We start from the raw sequence: 26,199 nt of genomic DNA on the forward strand, positions 1-26,199 counted from the left end.
TCAGTTTGTACAGAAGTCCCTGTAGTTACTGAGTAATACACTGTAGTGTGTGATAAGCCTTGGGGTTAAAAGGGGTTAAGGGGTTAAGAACCCCTGCAGAGTCCAACAGCTTTCCACTATAGTCACACATAAAGATACTGCAGTACCCCACAACGACAGGAATACAAACTAGTGTGTATATGAGTGTGTGTGTGTGTATGTGCAATACTTTGCATGTTCAGCTTAAAATGATTGAGTGCATTCACCACACCTGCCCCCCTGCTTGGCTCAAATCCGCTCAATCCTCTCATAAGATTTGAAACAAAAACATTGCTTTCCTGTCCTGACAACTGTATCTCCATCACGGCTCCGCTCTGACAAGCTTGGAGGCAGCGGCAAATTCCATTTGTCACCGTTGTTTATCTGGAGTAGTGGTTTTCCTGGAGAGCAGAGAAACGCCGAACACAGTGGCGTATCCAGCTAAGGCCGCTCACAGCCAGAACCACAAGCACTGCAATTAGTTCCTCTGCATTCAGAGCACAATACAATTACTCAATTTGGCTAAGCAGCAGGAAGGAACCTTGAGAGGAGCTGCACTGTAAAACACTTACAGTCAATCCAGCTTGAAATTATGCAGTAACTGATCACAGAGCGTTTAGTGAGTTAACTCCACTCAGTTTAGACTTTAGTCTTCTCCAAACTCTCATTTTTTACTTCTCCATCTCAGTTCACTCAGCAATGCATTTTACATTGAGCTTTAAAAACATTAGTAAATGAGCAACAGCTGAAATCTGATTAAATACTGTGTAAGATTTCGTTTCATTTGTGGCTCCGCCCCCTCAATCTGTTTACTGTTTATTCCCATCTGCAGGTTAGAACACCCCCCCCCCCTTTCACATAGAATAGGGGAGGCCTTTCTATTCTCAGACTCCTGACCATGGAGGGCTGTGAAGGGATTTGAATGTATGATCTCCTGAGTCTGGATTAGCAGGCAGTTAGCTGCAGCTCATCTACTGATATTAATGAGGCTGGAATTAATGCGTACTGTTGACCAAACTGGTTTGCAGAAGTAAAAAATTTAGACTTTAGACTAAACTAAGTTGGGTTAACTCAATAAACGCTCTGAATCAGTTACTGCATCAGTTTAAATTGGCCTGACTTTGCATTTTTTTACAGCTTAGACATCAATTTCACAAAATAACTCAATGTGTAAAGTGTCCATTGATTCAAAGTAGGTTCTTTATGGTCCCCACATGTTCTCATGGACTATAAACAGCATCAGGTAATAAAGATAGGAAACACTAATGATGGAAAGTTCACTGTGTATTAGCTGTATGGAGGTCAAGGCTTGAATGTTCTGCACCTAGGAAAGAACAAGAACACTCTCTCGTTCGCCCTCTATCTCTCTCTCTCTCTCTCTCTCTCTCTCTCTCTTGTCTAAAGCCTAGCACTGCCTGTCCACTGCCTGGTCACAACCCAGTCTTGATCTGAAGCCAGGCTGAAATTTGGCCGGGATTACTGAGCTCTCCTGGTGAGCGTGGCTTGCAGGATGGGTTCACTGAAGGCCCAGGTTCACTGGGGAAGGTGGAGGTAATGCAAGGGCCTATGTATAAGCCACAAGCCCAAAAAATCTCATCTTTTTCTGGTCTGGTGTGTGTGTGTGTGTGCATGTGTGTGTATGACAGGCTAGTCTTTACTTACAACACACTGCTGCCTCCATAAACACACCCTTATGACCCCTATTGCATGTCTCCAGTGGCTGGAAAAAGGGATCTTCTACCATAGATATGTGTTTGCAGTTTTGGTGATAAGCCATAACATTAAAACCAGGTAAAGTGAATATCATTAATGATCTGGTTCCAGTAGCTCCTGAAAAGGGATGGATATCGTAGGTAACAAGTCAACAGTCAGTTCTTGAAGGTGATGGAGATGTTGAAGATGGAAAAATGGGCAGGCTGTGAAGTTCTAGATGACTGAAGGGTCAGAACATCTCCAAAACATCCGACAGGTCTTATGGGGTGTTAGTGACCAGTACGCAGTGGTCAGAACCTAAGCACAACCAGTAAATTTATGACAGGGTTATGGACGCCCAAAGCTCACTGGTGCTCATGGAGGCCCCAGAAAGTAAAGGATCTGCTGCTAACATCCCTGTGCTAGATACCAACTCAGAGGTCTAGCTGTGGAGAACATTCTTCAATGGGTCAGAGCTGTTTTGGTGGAGGATGGGGAAAAAAAGACCACTCAAACCTCTGTTTGTATCGGGTAGTAGTGTTATCCTCTATGCTATTCAACCACTACTATAATATATATGTAAAATCAGAAAGGCCGTCAGCCAATGAGGGGACAGAATAAATACCTTATCTAGGACCAGGGAAACTTCATTGGTCTGTCTATCCGTCACCAGGGTGAACACTTCCTCCTCATTGCCGGACTCCAGCCTATAATCCACCACCCAGTTGTCTCCGCCCCATTCGTCTGCATCCCACGCTGCTACAGCCGTTACCGTGGCACCCACAGCAGCATCCTCCGCCAAGTGAAAAGGCCCATACTGAGAGAGAAATTAAAATGGACAGAGATGAGATTTATAAGAGATGTATTTTACCATTTTTATTAATATCAATATTATCATCAATTTTAATACATTCATTACAATTTAGACCAATACAGGCTCTGAATCTGAAGGAGGAGAAGGAGGTGGAGGGAGAAAAACAGAGAGAGAGAGAGAAAGTGAGAGAGAGAGAGGTATGATAAGAAAAGCATGATAAATGCATAGCAGCTGAATGAGGATGATGATGAGTAGGAGGATGAGGATGACAACTTGCAGGAGGGATGGAGGCAGAGATGAAGGAGTGTAGATAATGGGAGGGAAAGAGACAAAGGAGGAGAGAGGGAAAAGGTGAGTGAGACAGATAAGAAGGTAAAAGGATGTGACTAATGTAAAATATTTCAGCTTAAATCAAAGCGAATCGCTTCTGTCACTCAGGGCTCTGCGTCAGAGCTGCATCCTCAGAGACGGGCACCAAGTTAATTACTTTTGTTACCAGGGGCTGAACACATTTGCACAAAAACCTAGATATAGACACTCACGTGCATGACCCCCCCAACCCCCTCCCCACACACACACACAGACAGACATTACACACACACATATGTGAGCTTTAATATCATTCGGCAACTCATAGACAAAAAGTATATCACTGCTGTCCAAAGAAAACCACGTATCTCCATTTTTGTCTGTTTTTAGCTTTCTCCATAGTTTGAACCCTGTAGCTGCTTCTGTACACTGTGTAGATATTCCTGGATGATTGGACCAATAGAAATGCTCTAAATTACTGAGAATAAACTCTAATGCACAGCCCCAATTTCACATGAGACAACAAGCCAGATAATGTTCAATTCACTAGTTCGGACGAAAGTATTGGGACACCTATAAATCATTGAATGATTAAGCTGTCTGATTCAGTCCCATTCAGCCACAGGGGTATAAAATCAAGCCCCTAGCCATGCAGTCTGCCTTTCTTCCACACATTAGTAAAAGAGTGGGTTCTAAAGAGCTCACTGAGCTCCAGCGTGGTTCTGTATGTAATAGGAGACACCGCTGCACCAACAACAACAAGTCAGCTGGTGAAATTTAGACCTTCCCTCCTAGATCTTCCTCCATCAGCTGTGAGTGGTGTTATTATTGAACAGTGGAAGAGTTTAGGAGGAACAGCTCACAGAGAGCAGCTCAGCCACCGAGTGTCTGTCAGACCACGTAAAGTTACAGAGCGGGGTCAGGGCCGAGTGCTGAGCTCAGAGCAGAGTGCAGAAAAACCTCCAACTGACTCAGTAACTGCAGCAGAGCTCCAGACCTGCTGCTGCTGCTGGTAGAGCTTAGAGTAAAGGAGGACCGGCTCCATATTAATACAGCCTATGGGTTTAGAATGGAGTGTCATACAAGCTCCTGTAGGTGTAATGTGGAGGAGTCCCAATACTTTTGTCCTGATAGCGTGGCTAAATGCCTTTGCTGTGGGTCTTTCCGATGCATTGTGTGTATTAATAAGCTGTTGTTTTCTGCAGTGTTAGCCTCTCTCAGGCCGTATCAGTGTGTTTGGAAGAGCGGTAATCAGCTTTTCGTACAGAGCCTCTGATCAGGCCCGCCAAGCGCTGTCAACACTCACACACCACTCCCCCACCAAACACTCACATGGCCACACCATCACAACCTGCTCAAGAGTTTTTTCCACCTTATGATATGTGCGAGAGAATGAGAGAGAGAGAGGGAGCTTCAACTTCAACAAACATCTCAAAATAACAGCTGGATGAGATTTAGCCCAAAGCAACTCACAATAGTCCATTACCACCAAAGTCACCGCCTAGAAAACGTGCACTTAAGAGCTTTGTTTGGGGGCATCGTGGCAGAGGCAGGATGTTTACAGCTCAAAAACACGCCTCTACAGTTCGGAAGGCCAACGTCTAGGTGTACGTGTTCATAATTCAATGCTAGCAGCTGTTTTTGGGTGCCCTGAGTGCATTAGCTCCAGCTGCACCCATCTTGCAAGTCTTGGCCAATTCCTGGGACGGTCACAGTTAAGTGCTGTGCTTGAGGGCACCGTGGCAGAGGCAGGAAGTTGCAGCTTGGATCGCTTACATGATCACGACTCTACTGTCAGTACAGTCAGGCCATGTGATGCGGCCATCTTCTTTTCACCACACACACAAACTCGCCCCTCTTCACCACAATAATGCATCAGTCATGACTTTTATAGTGCCTGCTTCTTCAGTTTAGCACTGGAGCTATGAGACTAAGGGACAAAAGTATTGGGACACCTACACATTACACCTGCCGGAGCTTTTCTTTACATTACATTACATTTATGGCTTTTAGCTGATACTCTTATCAAGGTTACTCGAATTACACAGGAGGGCCAATGTAGTGTTAGGAGTCTTGCCCAAGGACTCTTATTGGTGTAGCACAGCACAGTCACCCAGACCGGGAATCAAACCCCAGTCTCCCACATTGTGTTATCCATAGCGCCACACCAACCACTGACGTCCTGTTCTAAACCCAAAGGCATGAATAAGGAGGCCTGGAAATTCTGAGCTTCTATATATTTAATTCTTTTGGCTTTGTCGCTTTAAGGTATGCAGGTATGTGTTCTGTGTCCATGACTCGCTGCCAGCACCTGTTTTGGAGTGTCTAAGTGCATTAGCTCAGACTCAGACGCCATCCATCTTGCCGATTTTGGCCTGGTCTCAGAGTAGCGCTCAGCCTCATTGTCTGCAGCAGGGGAAATGCGCAGTGACAGCGCCTATGCATCTTCCTTCTGGCTTGCATCCAGCGTTCAGCACTTTATGGGTGTTTTTGTGAATACAAAGCAGCACACGTCTCCCTGTCTCCGCCTTCATCATCCTTCAAACAGGGTCTAAATATACTGCGCTGAGGCGTACCCATATAGCGGGCCTTTTCCCCTCTTTATTGTATTTAGTTATTTTTTAGGTTTGTTTGCCTTCCTTCGTCTTAAAGACAGCCTCCCGCACCCACGTACTGCTCCCAGCTCCTGTATTATTCACACTGCGTGGGTGTGCTCATGGAGGGGGATTTTCCAGAAAGCACTCCAGAAAAAAATAGAAGCAAGAGGGTTGCTTGACTAATAAACTGAAAATATGTCATGAGGAATTTGAAAATCCATATATCATCGCTGTCACACATAAATCTCATATCTACGAAATTACAATTTTAATGTTTTTTAATGGAAATCAATGTAAAAAAAAAATCCTGGTCATTTTGGAGTGTTTCTATTGGTCTGTTCATCATGACAATTGGACACAATGTAAAAGACTGCCAGATGCATAGTATATCAAAATCTGAAAATCATCAAAAATAAAGCTACATTTTTTAGTGTCTTTAGTGATGTCTGGAGCCCTCCTACAACCCCCTCCCATCCCAGCGTCTCTCATCGTCCCTCATTCCGCATCCCTCATTACTTTCCCTGCTCTGCGTGACCCCATTTGAAAGCCCAGCCATCGTTCTATAGCCAAGACGCATCACATCTTCACATTAGGTTAGTGACATCAGAGGGGTGCCTGAAGCTCCTTTGCATAACCGTGGCCCATATAGCATCCATAACAGGCTGCTGAGAAGACGGGGAAGAAAAAGAGGCCTTTTATAGAAGACCACCTCAGGACAAGACACATGCCACATCCCCCATGTCATAGCAGCAGCACACGCAAAGAGGATTTCCCTCACTTATGTTACGTAAAAGGAGGCAGGAGGCAGTGAGGGACATCCTGGGTGAAGGGATGTGGAAGAATGTGCTGCTCCTTACTGTAGCTTGGGCTAAATAGTTGCATAGAAACCTGAGCAGATGAATGAGCTCCATGCTTGAAATGAGGTTAGCCCATTTGCGTCTGCACTTACAGTAGCCAGTACGATACACTTGTCAGGTAATTCATGTCTATTTGACTATTTTCCAAGCTCAATCACTGTTTAAGTTGAGGGTTGCCAGGTTATTACATCATTTAGTAAAACAAATACTAATAGTAATAAATAATTTTTTTTAATATAACCTTATTTAATCCATTTTTTTGCTAATGATAACTCATACACACTATATATATCATTAGCAGAAACCCGGACTGCTTAGAGTGTGTATCACGGCTGTGTAGGTCCTCCTCTGGCCCTGATGACTACCTCACACCACCTTGTCATATGTTCATGTTTTTTTTAACTGTTCTATATAACCTCCTTCCCACACATTCTTCACTGCTGTCCTCACACCTCCAGTAGTGGTTGGTGTTTCTTCTTCTCACAGTCCCACAAGCTCTCAGTGGAGTTATGAAATTGAAAGTGAATTTTGGGAGGAAGAACATGACTGAAGCCCCTCTCCTCACAATCTCATGTCCTATAAATTCTTATGTCTGCTTTTGTTTTCCATGATGAAGTTTTCACACCCCATCACCACTCCATCTCCTCCCTTTAACTCTGTCATATCTCTCAGTCTGGGCTCTACTTATCAGAGGGGTGTTCTGGCCTTCTAGCTCAAAGCAGAAGCTGCCCGAACTGGGGGTCTGGTCTTCTAGCTCAAAGCAGAAGCAGCCTGAACTGGGGGTCTGGTCTTCTAGCTCAAAGCAGAAGCAGCCTGAACTGGGGGTCTGGTCTTCTAGCTCAAAGCAGAAGCAGCCTGAACTGGGGGTCTGGTCTTCTAGCTGAACGCAGAAGCAGCCTGAACTGGGGACTGGCCTTCTAGCTGAAAGCAGAAGCTGCCTGAACTGGGGGTCTGGCCTTCTAGCTCACAGCAGAAGCAGCCTGAACTGGGGGTCTGGTCTTCTAGCTGAACGCAGAAGCAGCCTGAACTGGGGGTCTGGTCTTCTAGCTCAAAGCAGAAGCGGCCTGAACTGGGGGTCTGGTCTTCTAGCTGAACGCAGAAGCAGCCTGAACTGGGGACTGGCCTTCTAGCTGAAAGCAGAAGCAGCATGAACTGGGGACTGGCCTTCTAGCTGAAAGCAGAAGCTGCCTGAACTGGGGGTCTGGCCTTCTAGCTGAAAGCAGAAGCTGCCTGAACTGGGGGTCTGGTCTTCTAGCTGAACGCAGAAGCAGCCTGAACTGGGGGTCTGGTCTTCTAGCTGAAAGCAGAAGCTGCCTGAACTGGGGGTCTGGTCTTCTAGCTGAAAGCAGAAGCTGCCTGAACTGGGGGTCTGGTCTTCTAGCTGAAAGCAGAAGCTGCCTGAACTGGGGGTCTGGTCTTCTAGCTGAAAGCAGAAGCTGTCTGAACTGGGGGTCTGGTCTTCTAGCTGAAAGCAGAAGCTGTCTGAACTGGGGGTCTGGTCTTCTAGCTGAACGCAGAAGCTGTCTGAACTGGGGGTCTGGTCTTCTAGCTGAACGCAGAAGCAGCCTGAACTGGGGGTCTGGCCTTCTAGCTCAAAGCAGAAGCTGTTTGAACCAGTGGCATACTCACTGTTACAGCTGTATTACAGTAGTACATCCTATGTAAACATAACCACATAGGTGGGTAAATTCTTACTACAATAAGCTGTACCACTGTAATCCTTCTGTAACAGTGAAAACAACACCAGTAGTTACACTGCTATTACAGGTGTAACTACACAGTTATCAGAGATATTTAACATAATGTGGGACCAAACAATCCTACTAGGGGTTAAAGTGCCTGACTTGCAAAGACTCTAGAGACGGGCTGACGTTACCGTCAACGTCAAGGGTGGTAATTGCGCAGCTGTGTCATTCTGATTGTGTCATGGTCCTGATTATGGGAATGACAGTCATGACACAGCAGGACACAAAGGTAAAAAGGAACAGTGGTTTTATTTGTAGTCATTGTCGCACACTTTTGTACCTTTGGAAATGGAGGGCAATTAGCCTGTGCGCAGAGTTGACTGTCATCCAGAGAAAGGACTTTAATGAGTTGGCATTAATTTGCTTCTGAGAGCTTGATCTGATTAGCGTTGAAAAACACTGTCCAATCAGAGCGCTGGGAGCTGAAAAGCGCTGCGGAATATTGTTCCATTCCTGCAAGCCTCCGATTAAAACAGTCCCCTAAAAGCTCTTTACTTCACTCAGCAAATCAAATCAGTGACTCCCCCCCCCCCAACACACACACACACACACACACACATATGCCTGTTCGAACAAGACGAACTCACATACACACACCAGGAAACCTTAATACACCTTTAAACACACATCAGCTACAGAGCATAGAAACATCTACATATTCAAACACACACACACACACACACACACACACACACACACCAACGCTATAGAATTGTAATGAAGCCCCAAAAAACACAAGACTATGTAAAACATGCATTGCAGCACACACACACACACACACACACACACACACATCTATAACAATAGATTTGAACGTATTATATATGTCCAAATGTTTGTGGACACCCATTCTAATTCTAATGAATGCAATCAGCTACTTTAAGTTGCACCCTTTGCTGACACAGATGTGCAAATGCACACGCTACAGTGCCTATAGTCATTCAACATAACCTCATTATTGCTCTTGTCAGGCTCTCAATCAAATCCTCACAGCAATGCTTCAAAATCTAGTGAAAAGTCTTCTACTACTACTACTTCTATTTTTAATACCCTTGATTTTGGAAGAAACAATGAATGAGTTGGTGTCCCTATATATATATAGGGACACCAATATGTAGATATATATATAGAGACACCATATATACATATATTTATATATACAGTGTGTATATATATATATATATATATATATATATATATATATATATATATATATACTGTATATAGATATAGATATAGTCACTGTCACATTTGACCTATTCACATTAAACACTAATATTTTTAATGTGGGAGCATTTTTGGCTTCACATTAAAAAATGGGGCCTTTATTAATGATAATGACTCCAGATATCCTCGCTATCACATAATTACACTGATTACATTCATGATGAATAGATGAATACAAATGCTCCAAAATGACCTGTAATAAGATCTTTTTTTACATTGACTAAAGTAAAGATGAGGAACTGTAAAGTTGCTGTATAGTAGATACATTTTATCTGAGTATATATACATATATATACACACACACACCAAACCTACCTCATGTTGGGAGAAAACTGGCGGGTTGTTGTTTTCATCCAGAACTTTGACGATCACAGTGCATGAGCTATTCAGTCCTGCAGAAAGAGGCAGACAAAGGATGCCATCAGTTCTTCACAAAACAGCCCTGTTCATCAGTAACACCTAATAACAAACAGCACAGCATGAAAACGACAATCATTGTGATGATGCATCAAATGATATCACGTCCTGACCATCCTGACCACACTTCAAATGACACATTTGATATGACACATCTCACATTTCACGCACTGACAGTACAATGCCAATCAGCCAGACCACACACTCCGAAAACCAGTGTGTGTGTGTGTGTGAGACTAAAAGACTGAAAAATGGGAAGAAGAAAACCCACTGTACAGTACAGTAAAAAACCCGACATCACGGACAGCTGGGTGCACCGTTCCTTGTAAACACTGTGTCACTTCCTGTGTGTGTGATATTTAGCATGATCTGAGACGGACGCCAAAAAACCTAAGGTCAAATTCAGTTCATGGGAAAATATGAACATCTGGACTGATCTTTGCTCCAGTCTTTCCACATTCAAGCAGAAGGTATTGAAAGAGGAGGCGATGTTGAGTTATCTAGACATGTGTTTATTGCTATCTGTGACTGTGTGTGTGTGTGTGTGTGTGTGTTTTCATAGAGAAAACTGTCCTGACTTTGTAGGACACCCATTGGAAATTAATTATTATATTAAATGCGTGAACTATATATTAAACATATTGGTATTAAATATATGCTTACATATATATATATATATATATATATATATATATATATATATATACACACTATATTGACAAAAGTATTTGGACAGTGCTCAATCATTGTTTCTTTCCAAATTAAATATAATGTATTAAGAAGAGCTGATCCTGCTTTTGTTGGAGTAACTGTCTCTACTGTCCCGGGAAGAAGGCTTTCTACTAGATTTAGGAGGAGCATTGCTGTGAGGATTTGATTGCATTCAGCAACAAGGGTGTTTGTTAGTGAGGTCAGGATGTTAGATGATCACCACCCCACCTCATCATCCCCAACTCATCCCAAAATAACGGATGGAGCTTCACCACCATCATTCCAGATAACACAGTTCTTCCACTGCTCCACAGCTCCTCAATGCTGGGGGGCTTTATACCCCTCTAGCCCACGCCTGGCATTAGGCAGCATGTTGTTTATCTGCTGCAGGGAGTCCTATTCTATTGGCAGTACATCTTCTGTACAGGGACTAGGCAAAGTATGTGTCAGGAATGGGTACAATTTAAAGTAGCTGAATGCCTTCGTTAGAAGAGGTGTCCACAAATATTTGGACATATAGTGAAATACATATGAGATAGCTCTCTATCTACGTATTATTATTACACATAGGTACTTAAACATGTACATAATAGATATTATGATAAGATATTATGCTGCACAACCTTTAGCGTCCTCTGCGGTGATGGTGAGAGTGTACTGTGGAGCTGTGCCCTCCATGCTGTCCGCCTGCACAGTGATGACCCCTGAGTCTCGGTCCACGCGGAACAGATTGCGGGGGCTCTCGGGCACCTGTCCTGCCAGCCGGTAAAAAATCCTCACATTATCCGTTTTGGGGTCATCGTTGTCTGCTGCCTGGACCGTGAGAATTTCAGTTCCTGTTGGACAGAGCAAACTCAAGCATTTAAGCATTCATAATAGAAACCAAGGGTCAGTTCAGCAGAAGCACTGCAGCTGTACAGTCATATTAATGTGTAGTAGCCCGAGCTCTGGTCAGATGGGGCTGAATGTGTGAGTGCTGTGTACAGACCTTTCGTTGCGAGTTCCTTGACCACAGTGTGGTACTGCATCTGAGGGAAGGTGGGCCTGTTGTCATTGGCGTCTCCCACCATGACCCTCAGCTCTACAGGCTTGGCAATCTCCCTGCCGTCCGGTCGCTCGGCCACAATGCTGATGTGGAACTGAAGGAGAGAGAGAGAGTGTGGAGGCCAGTGAGAGAGGGCAGTGAAGGTCTCCTGCGTCTACTGACCTCATGGAGGTCTCTCACCTCCCAACCCACAGGACTTAAAGGATCTGCCACTGACGTCTTAGCACCAGGTGCTGTGGAGTCTGTGCTTTGAGGAAGTCAATAGTACACTATATGTCCAAATGTTTGTGGACACCCCTTCTAATTATTTTCATCCAGCTACTAATAATGCCAGGCGTGGGCTATAGAGGGGTATAAAGACCCCCAGCATTGAGCTGTGGAGCAGTGGAAGAACTGTGCTCTCTGGAATGATGGTGGAGCTCCATCCAGTACTTTTGGGATGAGTTGGGGAGTTGGGGATGATGAGGTGGGGTGGTGATCTTCATCCAACATCCTGACCTTACTACTGCTCTTGTCGCTGAATGCAATCAAACCCTCACAGCAATGCTTCTCCAAAATCTAGCAGAAAGCCTTCTTCTGTCAGTAGAGACAGTTACTCAAACAAAAGCAGATCAGCTCTTTTTAATACCCTTGATTTCAGAAGCATCAATGAAGGTGTCCAGGTGTCCCAATACTTTTTTATTTTTAGTGTATGTGCTATTTTAATTGTCTTCCCAGACCGTACTCCAGTTTGGCCTTGCTGTATCACTTTATAGGATATAAACAATGAGGAATACACCAGTTACTGTGCTAAAGGCTGCTGATGTGGAAAAGATGTGCTGCTCGAGCACAGGGACTTTTAGGCGTGACTGAAGGAGTGAGCTGTTCCACAATAACACGGCTGATTTATGTGGTTTACACACTCAGATCATGTGTTTGCCCTGGATTAGTTCTGCTGAATTTGAAGAGGAGGACACTGGAGAGTCAGAGTGCTGCTGGGCGGCTGGGAATACACACTCTAAAGAGTACATACTTACTATAGTTTCCTAAGAATGAGTGTGTGTGCATTACATACCTGGTCCTGCGTTTCTCTGTCCAGTGGAGCATTGAGATAGATGACTCCTTCTCTGCTGATGGTGAAGAGCATCTCGGGAAACTCTCCCTCCAGACTATACTCTACTGGACTCCCACTCCACTTCACCTGTGGAGAAGCACACACACACACACACACATTTATCACACATATACTGCATACACTGCATATACTGCATACATAAGTCATATGCATCATGGTTACGCATGGTTATCTCCTTGACTTAACGATAGCACAGCTCCCATCAGATAAGGATTAGACTCTAGAGTCTCTGGTACACTGATCTACACACACACACACAGACATGGTCTTATGCATCCTACACTTGTCATCCTGGAGGGGGCGCTGGATACAGAATATTGTTGCTGTTGGGCAAAACCACTGCTGACACAGATGCGCCAGTGCACACATACAGCTTGTCTAGTCCCTGTAGAGAAGAAGTACTGCCAATACATTAGGACTCTCTGGAGGAGCAGATAAGCATGAACCTATTGGCACCATGCTGCCTAATGCCAGGTGTGGGCTAGAGGAGGGGTATAAAGCCCCCCAGCATTGAGCTGTGGAGCAGTGGAAGAACTGTGTTCTCTGGAATGATGGATGGTGGAGCTCCATCCAGTACTTTTGGGATGAGTTGGGGAGTTGGGGATGAGGTAGGATGGTGATGATCCAACATCCTGACCTCAGAGTCTAGTAGAAAGCCTTCTTCTTCCCTGGACAGTAGAGACAGTCACTTCAACAGAAGCTGGATGAACTCATTTTAATACCCTTCATTTCAGAAAGAACAATGAATAAACAGGTGTCCCAATACTTTCTCCAGCATAGATTGCATTGCTATGAACGACTGGTACAGTGGATTAGAGGCAGTGGCTGAGGTCATTTGGGGCAAATGGGGCCATTTGGACCTGAAGGGGAAGCACACGTGACAGCTGAGTGGCTTGGACAGTAGAGCAGTGAGATTTTGCATTGCAAGTATGTTTATTTCACAAGAAGGAAGATGGCTGGCATCCTTCTGTCAAGGATCTGACACATAAACACATACTCACACTTACACACACCAACTTGTGAAAACATGGACCACTGGTCAGAGACTGGAGCAACTGTGTGAAGCTCAGCTGGATACATTAATGGTTCTTCCAAATCAAGGAAAACTTTTTTTGGTGACTCAGCGGTTAGAGCTCTTGAACAAGACTGCCTTTAACCCACCCATGCAGCTAACACACACATAAACACACACACTAGTGAGCGGACAGTGGGCCTTTGCTGGTGCCCAGGGAGCAGAGAGGGTTAAGGGTCTTGTTCAAGGGCCCAACGGTGGCAGCTTGCCGAAGATGGGTACCAAACCCACAACCTTGTCATCAATAGTCCAGAGCTCAAATCGTATATATATTCAGATTGCATATATATATATATATATATATATATATAGATAGATAGATAGATAGATATAGATATATATACACACAAACATTACAAAAACATGAAAATCGAAAAGGGCTGTTTCAGTAAAAGTAAGTAAAAAAAAACAATGTGTACATAATGCATTAATTCATATATTTGATTTAAAAACATAGCCAGCAGTATGTGTTTTCCGTGATATAGACCCTTTAAAAATCACTACTCAGTACTTTTGGCCTGCAGAGGTATTAAAGGATACTGCATGGCAGAGCACAGCGCTGCAACCCATGACAACATGCAAAACCACCATCGGTCTCAGCCCCTCGCACATAAAGCCTGAAGCAGTGCTACATGGCTTCCTGAGGCCGATGTTTACATTTGAGCTGAAGCAAAAGTTTAGCAGAGCGCTGAGGTGATGAGCAGACTGTGTGACTGGAGAGTGTACGGAGGTCAGCAGCTGCCAAAACAGAGCAGCTGCCCCCGCCGTGGAGGGATTTTCCACTCTGCTGGAAAAAGAGTGGCGTCCGTTGATGGAAGGGGTGTGAAAAAGCACCCAAGAAGGAGAGGACCTTGGAGCCGAGGGATGGACCACGTGCACCTTCGTCGTGGCCCCAGCACCTTCTCGGTTTGTTATGGAGATGACTCGCCAAAGCCAGCGTCTGTGTACACACACGGCCACTTCGCTTCAGACGGCCGAGCATACACTGTCAGAGATTTTCAGGAGGGCAGGGCTTTGAAGAGATTAATGACCTCAGCTCTGAGCTAAAAATGGTGCGCTCCGACTAAGGTGATGTCATTGTTGGCTTTTGCTGGTCGGTCATACAAATGATTAAGTTGTGTGTAAAGATGGAGGCTGATAACCCAGCTCTTTGAAGCGCACTGTTCTTTCCAGACACTGATGTGACAGAGGCAAGCGGCTATCTCTGAGGATGATCTGCTTTTATTTGCATACAGTTTTTGGAGGCCACTTGCAGTTATCAGTGGCAGTGGACGAAGGTTAGGTTGCAGGAAAGTTGTTTGGAAGCAGAGTTGAGATGAAAAATGATCTGCATTACGTAATGGGAAGCTTGGATAGGAACGGGCATCTATCAAAAGCTGTTGGTATTAGGATGCATCAGGAACCCAGCCAGAAATGCTAGAACTGAGAAGATGACATGGTTCAACTATATATTGTATATTAATTATTATTGTGATATCGTGCTTTTTCCAGTAGTGATCTCATGGATCAAAGGTCAGTCTAGATTTGTAAAGGACAACCAGTGAACCAAGGCTCATTGATGCTCACAGAGGTCTCACCAGAGGTTTTGTGGGGTCCATGCCTCGATGGGTCAGACATGCTTTGGCGGAATGAGAGGGGCCTACGCAATACTAGGCAGGTGGTTTTAATGTTCTGGCAGTCAAATTTTTGTCGAATATTCGTATTTTCACCACATGGCCCTAAAAGCAGTGATCCAAATAATAGCAGCCTTCAAAATATTTAATAAAAGCATTAAAAATGTACTACTTGAAAATGTCAAATCTAACGTATTACGGAAAGTATTACGGAAGTGCTGTTTTAGGGGAAAGTGTAATTCTTTAAACACAGCCCTAAATTGGGATTTGGAGGATTATGCTGGACTTTTCGGTTCTATTTTTATGCCCGAAGAGCTTCTGCACTGAAAAACAGGAGGAAAGGCCTCTCCTGTGGTGCTGCTGTGAGAGCGGAATCGCGCAGGAGAGTAAACACGCGAGAGAGAGACAGGCGCGTGAGCTCGGAGTCCTTCAGCATCTCCAACCTGTTTCATAACAGCTGTGACTCCCACCACCCACATGTACACTCAGCACCCGAGTGAGTGGGCCGAACAAGGCTTTCCCATACAGGCAGAAAACTCTTCACTGATGGAGCTAAAGAGACACACACTTTTACACACACACACTTTTACACACACACTTTTACACATACTCATGCATACATCTGCACTTTGCAATGCGCACACATACACTCACACACACATGCTTTTTGTCCCTCTCACATGCACACATAAACACTCATACATAAAGAGTACGTCGTGACTTCAGCTCTCTCTCTCTCTCTCTCTCTCTCTCTCTCTCTCTCGCACACTCTCTCTCTCTGACATAACTATACCTTGATGTATTATTCTGCTACTCTGCTGCTGCAGAGCTCAGCCTTGCTTTCCATTCATCGTTTCATGATTATGTTCTAGCAGTTACTGCAGTTTGAAGCCAGAAACTCCGGGAATGAGCAATCTTCTGTCCTGGCCAATCACAAGACACCTTCCTAATACTTGCTTAACCCAATCGGAGCAGGAGTAGACATTGTAATTTGGGTGATTACTAAGGAGATCCATAATTATAGTATGAAGTATGAATTGGTAGTGTGTGTTCTTACAGTAACAACTCCAGTATGAATTCAGTCTGTGTCGTTTCTACAGTTTGATAGTAACAGTCATGCACTGGTTTTAGTCCTGTATGAATCTGCAGTGTGTCATTTCTACAGGCTCAACAGTAATTCTGGTGGAGTGATTTTAATCCAGTATGAATCTGCATGACCCAGTTTTTACACTCTGATGATGTAATTATTGTGAAGTGTTACTAATCCAGTATGAATCTACAACGTTCTTAGTTTCTACAGTCTGACTGTAACACCTGTGGTGTGATGGAATCCAGTATGAATCTGTAGTGTGTGAAGTTTTCAGATTCTGATCAGTTCTGGAGTGGTTTAAATCCAGTATGAATTTTTCTGTGTAGTTTTTAAGGTCTGACAATCAAAATGATTCGTAAAAAGCAATCGTCATCCAGTATGAATCTGCAGTGTGTGTAGTTTTCACAGTCTGACAGTAATAATGGAGGAGTTTTTTTAATCCAGTATGAATCTGCATGACCCAGTTTTTACACTCTGATGATGTAATTATTGTGAAGTGTTACTAACCCAGTATGAATCTACAGCGTTCATAGTTTCTACATTCTGACTGTAACACCTGTGGTGTGATGGAATCCAGTATGAATCTGCAGTGTGTGTAGTTTTTACTGTCCAACAATAATAATTATAGACTGATTTTAATCCAGTATGAATCTGTAGTGTGTGAAGTTTTCAAATTCTGATTAGTTCTGGAGTGGTTTAAATCCAGTATGAATTTTTCTGTGTAGTTTTTAAGGTCTGACAATCATAATGATTCATAAAAACTAATCGTCATCCAGTATGAATCTGCAGTGTGTGTAGTTTTCACAGTCTGACAGTAATAATGGAGGAGTGGTTTTAATCCAGTATGAATCTGCAGTGTGTGTAGTTTTTATAGTCTGACAGTAGTAATAAAGAGTGGTTTTAATCCAGTATGAATCTGCAATGTCTTACAGTCTGTAAACTCTTCCTCTTAATTCAAAAAACTATTGACCAGTCAAGTCCCTTACAAGTTACATGATGTGGCTCTAGTATAGGAAGTCCAACTCCAGCAGGTCTATAGGTACACAGCTCAATGTGATTCCATCCTCCAGCCCAATCTGCAATTAAATACAGCACCTTCAGTAGCGTGTGCCATATAAATATGGACGACCACTGCTGGAAAATGAGCCACTTTTTCAGTGCCATGCATGAGCAGAGGGTGGAAAAGCGTAGGCATGTGTGGGACGAGGAAAGTGTGAAGAAGAGGAGGAGGAGGAGGAGGAGGAGGAGGAGGAGGAGGTGGAAGAAGAAGAGCTGGGTGGTTAGATTTGGGCGGTTACACTCTCACACTCAAACTACCCTGAAAAAACATGATGCACCTTCATTTAAAACTGTAACAATCAAGTAAAATCCAGCCACTCTTTTCAGATTTGAGAGAAAACTGAACAAAACCCAGCCAGCATGCTCATGTGGAACGTAGGTTAGGTGGGTTCCAGGTGGGTTCCAGGTGGGCTCAGAGTGGGTTTGTACTCGTGTTTTTATTGGGACCCAGTTGGGCAACCCAAATGGGCCTAATCATTACATCTTACCTTAATCTCACATGGGTCCCATCTAGGCCTCATATGCAGTATACAACCCATATGGGGCCCATGTTAAACCTCTCTGGGTCCCATCATTTACCATGGTGGGCATCCATATCTGGGGCCAACATGGAATCTGAGCACAAAGATTTCTGGTTCCCAGTTGGGCTACCCATACAGGCCCCAAACGGACTTGTAAGTTGGGCTGGAATTATATATAACACAGCTCAACATTTTAGAAATGTTTCAAAATCACAACTTTATAGGAAAAGGAAAAAACCTTCTTAACTTTCAATGGAAATCAATGTAAAAATGTTTTATTCTAAGTAATTTTGGAGCATTTCTATTGGTCTGTTCATCGTGAAATTCTGAGACAATGTGAAGAACAAATGCCAGATTCATATAATAAAAATAAATAAAATAAAAAATAAAATAAAAAGTGACAAGCAGCAAAAATGAAGATACAAGGTTTTTGTGCAACAGTGGCAATATGAAGGCGTATTCCAGCTAGTGCTAGTCGGCGTAACCTTTACTGACATTGAAATTGTCTAAAGCAGACATTACAACAACTGACTATTGTTGGGATTTGCTTTATTTGATGTTTATAAAGGTTTATGTCAGCAGCTTTAAAATGCTGACCTTCAGTAAAGTGTTCCCCCATATTTCTTTGAACCGCATTGCCTTTACTGTAACCTCTATATGCTTCCATATGAGTTTAACTAGCCCTCTAGCCTCTGAGCCTCTTTCATGCTTTCCACTGCAGTTAGACCTGCAGAGCACTGCTTATGTTTTCCAGCCAATTAAAATTTAATGGAAACAAAAGATAAGATCCATAGTGCTGAGGCGAACAAGCTGGCTGTCTCCTCTCCTCTTGCTTTCTCTGTGGGTCAGGTGTCCAGTGTTATTTATATGCTAGAATCAGCTACGTGCCAAGACAGGCTCGGGCCTTTGACTACTATAAAATTTGAATAATAAGCTAAAGGTCAGGTCACTGTGAAGGCCAAGCGTCAGAAGGGAGGGGAAGGGGAAGGGGGGGTGCAAGAGAATTCTGGGAGCTTTCACATGGACACATATGGGGAGAGAATGACACTGAAAGTCAAACACACATAAACACACTGGAGTATTTCCATGGTCATTTGTATGGGTGTGTAAATTCCACTCATTCAAGCCTGGCCTAACCTCAGCTTCTAGGCTTTGAACATTGTCTGATAAAAGCTGCAATTTTTGGCACAAAAAGGATTTTTCTTGGAGGGCAGCAAACAGCCAAACAGTCCCGCAACCACACCAAGGTCATGCTTTCATCTGGTCCCAACAAAGATCTACCACAGCTGAGACCACCTACATGAGACCACCTTTGTTGAGGCTGAGACAAGTTCAAGACTATTTCTGGTTGAGATGGAGCCTAAAAGGAAAGTCAAAAATAAGAGCAAGACTTAAACTTGATCCTCCCTTAAAAACAAGCCTTAAAGCAACATTATGAAGCAATCTGGCCTTAAATCAGCAGCTTCAGGATCCTGCTGATGCTCCTGCACTGACTGTAACAGGGAGAGAACGGCGTCTCCGTCATTCCCACTCCGGGCCGGAACGCTGCTGCTGCTACTGCACTATGGAGGTTTGGTGGTGGAGCTGCAGGTGGAGAACCTCTCTCCAAAACTGCTGCTGTGTAACACTGCGTAACCCATAGAGTCATATTAGTGTAAAATCCTGTAGTATTACTCTACCGCCTCAGCCCACATGCTGCTCTACCTTCAGATCAAGCTTCAGAAATACACGTGCTCTAGTCTTTAACTGGGCTGTGTATATATGTGCCGACTCTAACCTGGGAAATGGGGATGGGGTAAGGTCCTGGAAGGTTCTCCTGCAGCCGTACTGGGTCAGGAGAAGCCCATGTGTTCCCCGTCACCTCCACCAGCACAGTTCCAGTGGAGAAGAAAGCGTTCGACTTCCCACCCATGTCCTGCACCATCACCGAGAGCTTATAGCGGCCGCACATCTCAGGATCCAGCGTGGAGGCCCCTGCAATGTAAACAGATCATGGATGTATCTACACTCATTGACTTATGCTTATGTTTCTACGTTCGTTGACCATTTTGACCGATACTGCCTGGTCAGTGTCACTGCTATACTAAGAATGGTCAATGGTTAATGATGGCCTTTGAGGTGGGCTTTTTTCAATGATGGATGATGTAGATGGGGAAATTAACAAATGGGCTACAGTACATTAGTAACCATTATCAGTGTTTCTGATAAAACGGTCAATAAGAGTAGGTAAGGTCAGCGTATTTAATAAACTGGTAAAGCAATGACAAAAAGTATTGGAAAACATCTAAGAAAAATGTATCCAATCAGATTTTCCCCCATGGTCTCTAGGTAGATAACTTCAGGACCTGGACTGAAGGCCTCAAATGACTGTGCCTTCAGAAAACAAGGTCCCTGAAGACATGTGTGGAGCAACTCCAGTGGCCTGCACTGAGCCTTGACCTCAACATTGTCAACCACATTGACATTGATATTTAGGATGAACTGGTAGTTAGCCAGGCCTTCTCCAACATCAGTGTATGTATGCTCTTCCTCCAGGCAGACTCCAGCATCTTGTGGAAGGCCTTCTCAGGAGAGTGGAGGCTGTTGTAGCCTCAAATGAGGCTGACAACATACTAAAGTCCATTGTTTGGGAACAGGATGTCTAACAAGCTCATATATTGTTCTAATGGTCAGGTCTCCACATAGTTTTGGCCATGGAGAGTATATGCACTGTGCCTTTTGCACCAATGCAGGTTGGCAGCTGGCAATTTAGACATATGACCAGGGGTCAATCTTCAAAAAAGTGAATGGTGGATTCAAGTGAGGGTAGATGATGTATGATGTGGAGCTAAACTGGCTAATTAGCACCACAGATATTAACCTTTACTGCACAGAATTTCCCATTTTCCTTGTTTTACTAGAATTAACTCTACAAGTGTAACAGCCATAATCCAACACCATGGTATTGGAACCCTGTGCTATTAATTGCCACGGACTCTAACTATCAAACATCTAATCTGACAGTCTTACAGTCTTAAATCCAAAGGGATTTTACAAGTAGGATGAGTTTTGTCTCTCTCTTTTCATTGGACTGTAGGATGGCACCCTCCTGCATCCCCCTCTCACATTAAGCCTTGCCCATAAAAACAAATCTGTGTTGCCCTGAGAGCTGTTTAACAGCAGCCGTAAAGGCCCGCATGTGAACCGTAAGAGGGGTAAAGCCTAAGACAAACACAGCATAAAAATATTCCATGATCTGGTGGGTGATTGTAATGGCATATTAAGCCCCTGTATCTGCCTCCATCCCTCTGCCAGGCTGCTTCTGATTGCGTTTGGCATCGGACCGAGAATCGGCTGATCTGACCCGGGGTTCAGGCTGGCTCTGGATGAGTCACTCAAATTAAACGACATCCTGCTTCAGCTCTGTGAGCCCTGGCACGGCCACAGAGCCTTTTCCAATTCATGGAAATGTAAAAAAATAAATAAATAAAGCAAGAAGGAGAAGGACAACGTTGTTAATAACCTCATTAACGAGGCAATCAGTGGCCTTTGTTGGCCTGGCTGAGTGACAGGGGAAGGAATTGAGGAGGGTTATTTCTTGATTTCACGGTTAAATGGGAAGGAGAAGAATAGGGGCTGTAGAAGGTGCAGCACAGGACACTGCTGTCCAGTTAGAAGCAACCGACCAATTGAACACCAAGGTAAACTGTGTGTCCAGGAATAGCATCAGAGCAGGTCAGATTCTCATTCCCTATCAGGATTTGACTGGTTAGAGCTGGAACAGAGATGTGTGTGTGTGTGTGTGTGTGTGTGTGTGTGTGTGTGTGTGTGTGTGTGCACGCTTGAGTGTGTGTGCGTGGCAGAATGGGAGTAAGATGGATACAGTGGGATTTAGAGGACACTGTAAAGGACTGGCCGAGCATTTCACACTGACACAGCAGTTAATGCACAATCAATAAACCCAACTGGAAAGCAAACAGTCAGTACAGTATTTAAGTACTGAGTAAAATACTCAATTACTGTCTTTTAGCTTCTTCTCTGAACAAACAACAGCCTCTTCCTGAATTCTTCAGATGTGGTCTATTAGCCGAGAACTATGTGTCTGTCTGTCTGTCTATCTATCTATCTATCTATCTATATGTTTGTCTGTCTGTCTGTCTGTCTATCTATCTGTCTGTCTGTATGTCTGTCTGTCTGTCTGTCTATCTATTTGTCTGCCTGTCCATCTGTCCATCCGTCCACCTGCCTATCTATCTATCTATCTATCTATCTATCTATCTATCTGTCTATCTATCTATCTATCTATCTAGCAATCTGTCTGTCTGTCTGTCTGTCCGTCTATCTAACGTCAGACTAGTCACTTGACTACTCTTTAGCTTCAGTTTGTAACCCTGTCAATTTACAATCACTGTGTTCATTACCATCCTCAGTGAGGGACACCTCGCCCGTGGTGGCATCTATGTGGAACATGTGGCTGGCAGGAATTCGTGGTGTCTGGTCCAGAAGGCTGAAGCGCAGGTCAGCGTGGGCTGTGTTGCGATCGTCACGGTCGAGAGCCTCCACCTGCATGAACGGGATCCCTGTGGTTTGGACAGCAGAGGTGGTACAGGACACCTTATTATTTTAGTTCTTTGTGATGTGAACAATTTTCACATCAGTGTTTGGTTGATATCATTTAATGACTATTCAGAAAAACAGCATCTTGCTGCATTTAAAAGCCATATGACCCATTTCATCAGCTATGATCTATCAAAGCATACACAGTGGTATACCCATCTCTGTATGATTCTGATGTACCAGCACTTGGATATATGATGGGGCTAATTCAGCATCACTGCTATTATTATTATTATTATTATTATTATTATTATTATTACTACTGCTCAGCATGACAAAGATTATATCAGTGCACTCGAGCATCACAATAGCTTTCTGTGGCGTTGAGGTGACTTTATATCATTTATTAGTCATTTCTAAGTGGTTTTGGGCCCTCCTTAAGAGTCTTGGGTTCTCCCAAGGTTTCTCGAGCTTTGCCACTGTGATCTTCGGCTGCTCATTTATGGATACATGTTTTATTGTTTAATTTTCTTTGTATTAATTCTAGATTTCTATAAAGCTAAGTTACCACAACATCAGCTTGTCAAAAGCTCTATGCAAAAAGCTCTTAACTAAACCTGATGTACCAGACCAACTAAGTGTGATTTCTTAGCAACACTGGCCTTTCAGCTCAGTTATGAAAATTAACAATTTATCCTTGTTTATTAGCCACACTAATCCCTGTTTACTTATCTGTACTCTCAGCAAAAGAGCGGCATCAGCTCTGTATATAGCTTCCCTGTTAGCTTTCTTCCCCAAAACCAGATGACGTGAACAACTCTAATGGACAGCAAACATTTATTTTTAGGCCTGACTTCATGTATTTTCTGTCTATTACAAACACGAGAAGTACGTCACCAGATAAAAAATAATAGGAAACAGATGCAGAGTAGAACTGAAATCAGGGGAAAAGGGCTGAGATTTGTAACCATGACAACATTAAACAGCAGAGTGAAAGCCTTGCTTTGGCTGCTGTGATGGGAAGGAGGAGAGGATTGGTAGAACATCTCCAGCTGGAACGTGTGGATGCATCTTGCTCTGGCAGACAGATGAAGGTATTATGATATTAGAGCAAATCAGATTTTGTATTTGGTTAATTATCTGATTTGTGGCACAACAGACCCGGTCACCTGGCAGTGTGAAAGCAATCTTGCAACAATTACTTACTTGGTCTTAATTATTATTTTTTTGTATTTCTAGAATGATTCTAGTCAGTTCTCATAGTCGTCATGTATGGATGCAGACGAAATGTCTAGACGACTAGGTCAGCGCATGTCCAAAATAGCAAGGCTAGTGGGAGACTCCTGGTCAGCTGTTTTGGTGGGTAACTACTGAGGTCTGAGGGTCTGTGGTCTGAGGTGACAAGGCTCATCAGTTTGTGGGGGTAACGAAGACTATCCTACCTGAGACAGAATAGCTGCTGTGACACATAGCTCAGAAATGTTAATAATGACAGTTGCAGGAGGATGACGGTGGTAGGATGCCAAATGATGTAAAACACATTGGAAGGTAGACAGGGGTTAGCATGGGCACTCTGACAAGTCTGCAGTGACAGCAGGAGTAATACCTCAACACACAGTGCAGCGCCCCCTGCAGTAGCTGCAGACCAGTCAAGTTGGACTCAAGTGATGTGATGCCAAGTGATGTAAAAACACTTTGGATGGTGGACAGGGGTTAGCATGGGCACTCTGACAAGTCTGCAGTGACAGCAGGAGTAATACCTCAACACACAGTGCAGCGCCCCCTGCAATAACTGCAGACCAGTCAGGTTGGACTCAAGTGATATGATGCCAAGTGATGTAAAAACACTTTGGATGGTGGACAGGGGTTAGCATGGGCACTCTGACAAGTCTGCAGCGACAGCAGGAGGAATACCTCAACACACAGTGCAGCACCTTCCTGCAGTAGCTGCAAGGAAGAATCAGAATGCCCATGCTAACGCCTGTCCACCATCCAAAGTGTTTTTACATAATTTGGTTCCAGGAGTTAAAGAATCTGATGCTAATGTCTTGGGGCCAGATACCACAGGATACCTTTGTTATGGGTCTTAAGAGTAGAGTGAGGTTTCTTTTTGTGGCATGCAGATGACCATCAGCATATTAGGCCTTAATTAAGACACTTTTCCTAAAAAAAATTCACCAAATGAAGGGTTGAAAACTCCATCATCCATGATGAAGCTTCACACTCTTTCATGAATCTGAAGGTTATGACAAAAGCAAGACGTCAATTGCGTCAATGGATGGATGCAGCATCTGTGGTGCTCTGTCAGAAACTGACAAATGGAATGAATAGACCTTGAAGTGTATCTCTGTTCCTTCAGATTCCCTTGAACATCAACACCCTTCATTTGTCAGAGTTGCACATTTGTGCAGCAAGCCAACACCTTGAAGGTTCTTTTGAATACTTCACTGTCCAAAAATGTCCATCAAGTCTTTTTGTCTCACTTTATGTCAAATCTCCTGTCATTCAGGCTTCGGCGTAGCCTTACATATGCTGCGTAACAAGGCTGGATACCAACTGATGTAGGACCGCACATGGAGCCCTGATGAACTCCCCCTCCCACCTTTCAGTAGACCCAGCTGCACGGAGCCTCTCATGCTCTCCTCCAGGAACACAGGCACGTTGTCATTCTTGTCAATGACGCACACCTCCACAGTGAAGCTCTGAGGGTGCATGGACGCCGTGAAGGACACCTGGGAGAAAAATGCAGGCAGGTTCAACGAACACTCGACAAGGCCTTTTCACTACAGCCCTTCATCACACATTATGACCTGCAATTTTTGACGCCGTTCGCCAGGTATTTTTGGCACAGCCTTGAAGCCAAATTGCAGGATGCCTGCTTTCAGCCCAGGCTCTTTTTTGTGCTGAAGTTTGGCTACAAACATTCAAACGTCACAAAGCTCCGTAATAATTACCTTGATCATGATGCATGATGAAGGGGGAACTATTTCCATGGCTACCGCTGCCCGAAGCAGATGGATAATGTAGGGTTCTCGGGTTCAAGGGTTTTTTATCTGAAATTTGAGCACGAAAATGAAAATTTGCCGTATTTTTCTACCCACTACCCACCTGCAGAGAGTATGAAGGCTGCTTTTCTCGATCCAGTGGCTTTAGCGCATACAAGAACCCAGACTCCACTCCAAAAATGCCCTCGTCATCACCACTGACCAAAAGATCGGTGTATGTTAAGGGCAGGTCCGGTAGCTGCGGAGAAACATTCGACACTGGCATTGAAAACAAGCGCTGCTACAACAAAAAGCTTCAGCCCAGATCAGATTTCAAGTGTTTTTCTTAAAGAAAAAAGGGCCACAGATGTGTGGTCTAGGCACGAAACACCACAACTGTCCTCCCTTGTTAAGCCTGACAGCGGGATATGTCACTGCAACTGACAGGCCTCGGCCATTTCTTTGGTGCTTTGAAGTCAGCATGCTTCATTTTCTGCTTTTTCACAGTTGTCTTTGACAGCTAGCGCCGTGCGTGAGGCATGCTGGTGGAAACTCTGGGTTAAGATAGAGCAAGCTGTCAGAGTCCATCCCAAAATATGCAAACAGCCATGCTACATCTTTGGCGGCAACCTCTTAACATGCCCAGCCCTCCACCATGGCTAAAGGGACGGCTGCTGCTGACAGCATTAAGTCCTTTGACGGTTGGCACTAAAGGCACGTGCTGCTATCGCTGGGTTAACAACCTGGCATGGCTTGGCGCGGCGCGTGCTTTGCGCGG

The 26,199-nt window shown here is 44.1% G+C and overlaps 1 protein-coding gene across 1 annotated transcript in view; it reads right to left on the reverse strand.

Annotated features, from left to right (window-relative positions):
- The window catches only part of cdh16 (cadherin 16, KSP-cadherin), a 53,965-nt gene that overhangs the window by 21,654 nt on the left and 6,112 nt on the right, over nt 1–26,199 (reverse strand). Inside the window, exons 3-11 of the mRNA XM_072671571.1 lie at nt 25,546–25,680; nt 25,040–25,169; nt 22,302–22,460; nt 19,679–19,875; nt 12,487–12,612; nt 11,376–11,526; nt 11,011–11,223; nt 9,575–9,651; nt 2,336–2,527 (exon numbers count right to left, since the gene is read on the reverse strand). Coding sequence (XP_072527672.1) covers nt 2,336–2,527; nt 9,575–9,651; nt 11,011–11,223; nt 11,376–11,526; nt 12,487–12,612; nt 19,679–19,875; nt 22,302–22,460; nt 25,040–25,169; nt 25,546–25,680 — 1,380 coding nt within the window. The remainder of the gene's footprint in view (nt 1–2,335; nt 2,528–9,574; nt 9,652–11,010; nt 11,224–11,375; nt 11,527–12,486; nt 12,613–19,678; nt 19,876–22,301; nt 22,461–25,039; nt 25,170–25,545; nt 25,681–26,199) is intronic.

Source organism: Salminus brasiliensis, chromosome 25 (assembly GCF_030463535.1).
Source record: "Salminus brasiliensis chromosome 25, fSalBra1.hap2, whole genome shotgun sequence".
NCBI lineage: Eukaryota > Metazoa > Chordata > Actinopteri > Characiformes > Bryconidae > Salminus > Salminus brasiliensis.